Below are 6,000 nucleotides of genomic sequence, written 5' to 3'. Positions count from 1 at the left end.
AATCTAGAGAGGGCCCAGCTGCCCAGGGCTGGCTAGACCCAGGGCCTTCATGATGGCCACTGGTGATGCTCCGTGTCCCTTTGGCACCTCTGACACTTCATCTGAAAAAGAAACTGAACAGAGTGAACGGAAGAGGGCGACTCCATTAGCCAAAGGTGAGCAGGCTCCAGCGTATCTAGTACACAGCTCGACACCAGATGGTGTGGCTCTGAGCAAATCCACAGAGCGACCAAGACAAAGGATTCGGAGTCAAAGCTAATCAGTTAGGAAGGCCTGTTTTGAAACCCTACCCCATCTGTTTCCACAGCAGAAAGTCCAAGTCCACACCAAAGAGACGTGATAGAAAAGTCTCCCCGCCCCAGTCAGAGGTCACCGTATATGGGAGGAGGAGTTGGCAATAAGATTTAGAAAAGGGAAACAGTATTTCTAAGGTGACTTTTTGCTTTACTATTTTAGGCTTTGCACATATGTTTTGCCCTGATATGTACTATCCTCCTGGAGGATTGTTAATTCATAAGGTGGGAGGAAAGTATTAATCACCAAGAAAGCACAGGGTTTTCCGCAGTAGATATCAATTCTGTAAAGGCACCCGATCAAGCAATTCATTGTAAATATTCCAGTGCAACCAAACTGTTCTATTACCTGATCTGGCTCCACATGGCAGCTCGTGACCTGATGGGATCAAAGATTTCCTGCTCCAGGAGATGTGCATTAGTTAAGATTTGTGAAGCTGGACTAGGGGTATTTCTGTAGAGAGAAGTGGGAATATTTGGGAACTAGTTCCCATACACCATATTTTGGTGGCTATTTTCCTTCCACATAATCTAGTTCCTAGACTAAATGGGAACCCAGAAATGCAGCATGGAAATAAATAGTTTGTATTCCTACTGTTGAGAATTGAATGCTTTCTGGTTTAGATGAGTGTTCTGAAAAACTTTAAAAGCTGGCATTTAACCCTGAGAATATAGCTGCAGATTTTTTTTAAACTATGCAAACAAATCTTTAAGACATAATTGCACTTTTACTGTATATAACAAAAATCCATAACGCCTATTCAAATATTCAAAAGAAAGGTGCTACCTTTAAGACATTGGAGATTTTTGTTCACAAAACCTAGTCATTTCTGCAATTATTTTTAATATCATTTCACTTGGCTCATCTCTCTCTTCTCATTCATTGCACTTCAGGAACAATAATGGGGCAAACACCTCAAGTGTGAAATAATATTAAGAAATAATTTTGAAAATAAAAGGAGAGCCATACCCAGTCGTTAACTTCTGAAACACAGCGCTACCATGGTTCTATCGTTTTAAAACTTAGTGTTTCTCTTTCACCAGCAATAGAGAGATTTCACATTTACCTCAGAAGAAAAATACTCAACGCCGCAAGGTGCGGTGAATTATAAAACCTGTAATGAATACGAGGTTCTCCTGAAAAAGTTAAGATGGGTCTGAAATATGGTAATATGGCATTAGCTCAAATGTCTAGCGGGAGGGATACGGGTGCGTTCTTGCAGAAGAGATACAAATGGAGTCTTTGTAGGATAGGAAGATGAAAAGTGCTTTCCGTTATACTAACGACTCTTTCACCTCTCGCTCCCCATCCCTTTTTTTCGCCTCACTAGGAGCAGCTCGAGTCTCTGGGCTTGCACCTGGCACAAGAGCCAGGCCTGGGGCCATTTCCAGGTGTGTATCACTGTTCCCATAAATCTCATGCATTTTGTCTGCGATCAGTCCTTCTTTTTCCAGCGCTCCCTCTGCAAAGGCGCCCTCCTCTTGACTATGCTTGTACAGATAAGAAGCCTGTTTCATTGACCGCTTTAGTAAATACCTTCGGAAGGCTCTTTGGATTTTTATGGCACAGACTTCCTCGTGCTTCCTTTTCAAAGTCGTAGTGATGGGTTCATAGGAAACCTTGGATGGGTTGGCAGCCATGAATTTCTCCTCCATTGTGGCTTTCAAGCCATCCATTTCCCCAGAGTCACCCAGCACTTCTTTAGTCAGTGCAAACAGAATATCCAGACAGTGGATTTTATCTCCGACGACCATTGGTAAATCCATGGTGATTAATTTAATCTTGTTTGGTTTGGCAATCTTGAGTGGCTCTTGCAAGGTGTCTACAAAATCCGACAGCACGTTGTACGCGATAAACTGGGTGGCATCTGGATCAAACTTCTCCCACGTTTCATAGAACATTTCAAAGTCATCTTCGCAGAGTGGTTCGCTGCTCTCCTCTGTAGCCACGTTGAAGTTTTCCAGGATGATGGCGATGTACATGTTCACAACAATCAGAAAGGAGATGATGATGTAGGTGCAGAAAAAGCAGATGCCAATGGATGGGTTGCCGCAGTCTCCTTTTACCGAACTTCCAGGATTCTCCAAGTCCGGGTCGCAGTCTGGTGGGCCACTGTTCAGGATAGGGTTGAGGAGACCATCCCACCCGGCAGACGTCGTGATCTGAAACAAGCAGATGATGCTGTTCCCGAACGTCTCAAAATTGAAGATGTCGTCGATCCCAGACTCCTTCTTGACGTAGGCAAAGTTGGACATCCCAAAGATGGAGTAGATGAACATCACCAAGAACAGCAGGAGGCCGATGTTGAACAAAGCAGGGAGAGACATCATTAAAGCAAACAAGAGAGTCCGGATTCCTTTTGCTCCTCGGATAAGCCGCAGAACACGCCCAATTCTTGCCAACCTGATCACCCGGAAGAGGGTGGGGGACACAAAGTACTTCTCTATGATGTCGGAAAGGACGATACCTGAAAAGGGTGATAAGAAGGTAAGCGTGGCTTGCTGCATGAGCTGAAGTAGGGAAGCAATGGGTAACCTGCTCTGGATCTAGATGCACCCTCTGTGCTGGAGAGCTGAATGCTTGTGAAGGCAAGGGTGCTTAGCAGAGGACCATAAACTCACATGGGCTGGAAAAGGCCTCAGGAAAGTTCCCTAGCCAGTGCTGCTGCACAATCCTACCTTCCCTGTGATTTGCCATCCAGCCGCCATCTAAGAATCTACCACGTCCCATTGCTGCTTGCCCCATTGCCTGACGTGTTTCATGGTTAAAAGGTTTTGCTTACTGCTTCGTCTAACCCTTGTTCTTTGCTGCTGCCCCCTGGTACTTCTCTTTTGCTACGGGCGACAATCATGCTTTAGCCCCTATTCTTCCACACAGGGAGAAGTGGGAGAGGCTGGTGAGCAAGGACGGTGCGGCAGTTAGGGCAGTAGCAGTGGATTTGAGGCATTCTGGGCCATAGACATCCTGTGTGATCTTGAGCCTCATCTGCCTGTCTGTAATGGGGGGAACTGCCCTGCGCCCCAGAGGTGTTCTGAGGATACCGTCCATGGGAACAGGTGGTCCTTATTATTTTGAATGTATGAGATTATCTAAAACAGCCTCGTAGTGCACATGCAAAGATTAAAATATAGCCAACTCGTTGCTAATGAGACATGCCCTCCCAGAAACAATGAGCCCTCCCGAGTCCTTGCTGCACCCCAGTCCATGCTATAGGGGTGTGCCATACAGTGCCTCCTGAAGAGGGGAGCAAGGGAGCCCTCTGTGAGGTGCCTGGGGTTGCAGACAGACCTGAGCCCCTTGGAGAAGGGGAGGTCTGTCCATGTAGAATCCCTTTATGCGTGGAACCTGAGGAGTTGCTTTGGGCAAGCACCTGGGGTAGGATTTGCAGGAAGCCCTTTAGGGTGCGCACTCAGGAAAGGTTTTAATGAGCACACAGGAAGGAGTTTTTTAGGGTGAGCACCTGGGGCGCAGGACCAGGTTAAGGTATAAGCACAATGGACCCCTGCTTATAGTCTGGAGTCATGTGAATCTCAGCTTTAATATATATAAATAATCATGTTTCTAGCTCTCCTGGTTGTGAAGAAAGTCTTGAAAACATGCGCTGAGCACGAGCAATGCAGCGACAGCTGTCTGAGTCTGCAGACAGCCTGAGACAATTGCTCTAAAAGGGGTGAAATGTCCCATGCATCCCTATGGGCTATTAACTCTGAAACCTACTGCTTTGGGGGCCCTGCCACCCTCTCACCTCTTCTGGGATGACTGATGTTTGTAGGGTGCCCCCACACCGAGTCCTCTATTTGGGGAAGGGGTCAGGGTGGAAATGTGTCCTCCCTCCTATGGGGTGGACTTCTGCCCACCTGAACAGCGCTCAGGGGAGGCCCAGTCTGTCCAAAGAGGAATGGTGGTGGGTTTCTCCAAGGGGCTCGTAGAGGGTGTCCACTCCTACCACCACTCCAGCAGGCACAGGGATAGTGGCAGAGCTAGGGCTCAAGGGCAGGGCCATGGGTCTCCCAGGTCGGGGGGTGCCACCAAACCCATCTTTCCCATCTAGCCATTTCTTCTCTATCTTTCAGAGTAACAGCCGTGTTAGTCTGTATTCGCAAAAAGAAAAGGAGGACTTGTGGCACCTTAGAGACGAACCAATTTATTTGAGCATGAGCTTTCGTGAGCTACAGCTCACTTCATCGGATGCATCTGATGAAGTGAGCTGTAGCTCACAAAAGCTTATGCTCAGATAAATTGGTTCGTCTCTAAGGTGCCACAAGTCCTCCTTTTCTTCTCTATCTTGGTTGCTACAGAACCCACTTGGTGGCTTGCCTGAGTCAATGGAAATGCAGCTGGCGGCTGGCGCTTACCTCCGATGGAGAGGATGACCACCACAAAGTCGAAGATGTTCCAGCCAATGGTGAAGTAGTAATAGCGCAAGGCAAACATTTTGAGCAAGCACTCGCCCGTGAAGATGACGATGAAAATCATGTTGATGTTGTAGAGGATGTTGATTTTAGTTGGGCTTTGGTCATCTGTTTCAACCATCATGGTCACCATGTTAAGACAAATCAGGACCATGATGATGATGTCAAAAGCTTGCTTTGTCACAAAGTCAAACACCAGCCCCTGACATTTGTTCTTTAATACGTGGAATGTGGGTGAACATGGAGGCAGAAGGGCAAGCCAGGAGATGGAATGGTCACACAGGGCACAGCGGAGAATGAAGACAAAAACAGAAAGAGAGAGAGAGAGAGAAACAGTGTTTAGAAGAGGACAGAGACCCATCTGTCTTATCCCTTGTGCAGTGTGATCATGCAACAAGGATGTGGGCCCAGAGCCTCCCATGGGAGTTAGGTACCTAAATATCTTTGAGGATCTGGGCTGTGCTGCCTGGAGATGCTGTAGGCCCCTCACCCGCTACTGAGGTCAGTAAATGTTGCAAGATGGAGCCTAGCTTGCACATGCCGATGTCTCATATGCTATGATGTAATATTGACATGTCTCCCAAGCACCAGGCTCAATGACTGGGCCTCCCCACGATGGATCATTATTGAACCCTAATTAACGCCAGTTGTTCATCATGGCAAAAACGGGAAAGGTCATCTTTTGAGTTACGGGGAGGGACTGTCTTTTAGTGGACAAAGTTGTGGGGTGAAAGAGACAAGCTTTCAAGCTACACAGAGCTGTGACAGTCTCAGGACCTTTCCCAGACCTGAAGAGGAGCTCCATGTGGCTCCGAAAGCTTGGCTCTTTCACCAACACTAGTTGGTCCACTAAAAGACAATCCCTCCCCAACCTTGTCTCTCTAGTATCCTGGGACTGACATGGCTACAACAACACTGCAAACAGCATTTGAGTTGTACCTTTTCAAAAAAGTCAGTCACAATTGTCTAATTATTAATTACCCCCATTTTCCATTCTGGGACTGTTAACAGCTGCCAGGAATAGTGCAAAGCTGGGGATTTTCATAAGAGCTGCCACACTGGGTCAGACCAACGGTCCATCTATCCCAGTATCCTGTCTCCAAGAGCGACCACTTGAAGAGCTTCATGGGGAGTGCATAGAACAGGCCAATTTTGGAGCGACCCACCCCATGTCTTCCACTCCTGGCTTCTGACAGTCAGAGGTTTAGGGAGACTCAGGGCATGGGGTTGCATCCCTGGCCACCTTGGCTAATAGCCATTGATGGACCTATCCTCCATGAACTGATTAATTCTT

The 6,000-nt window shown here is 47.2% G+C and overlaps 1 protein-coding gene across 1 annotated transcript in view; it reads right to left on the bottom strand.

Moving 5' to 3' along the window:
* Nucleotides 1-897: 897 nt before the first annotated feature.
* SCN4A (sodium voltage-gated channel alpha subunit 4) overlaps nt 898-6,000 on the bottom strand; it is a 153,596-nt gene continuing 148,493 nt past the window's right edge. The window contains exons 25-26 of the mRNA XM_048830400.2: nt 4,650-4,920; nt 898-2,761 (exon numbers count right to left, since the gene is read on the bottom strand). Of these exons, the coding sequence (XP_048686357.1) occupies nt 1,569-2,761; nt 4,650-4,920 (1,464 nt within the window). The 3' untranslated portion in view covers nt 898-1,568. The remainder of the gene's footprint in view (nt 2,762-4,649; nt 4,921-6,000) is intronic.

This window comes from Caretta caretta, chromosome 27 (assembly GCF_965140235.1).
Source record: "Caretta caretta isolate rCarCar2 chromosome 27, rCarCar1.hap1, whole genome shotgun sequence".
NCBI classification, from domain to species: domain Eukaryota; kingdom Metazoa; phylum Chordata; order Testudines; family Cheloniidae; genus Caretta; species Caretta caretta.
The sequence above is the reverse complement of the archived record's forward strand: the minus strand, read 5'-3'. Positions and strand labels throughout refer to the sequence as shown.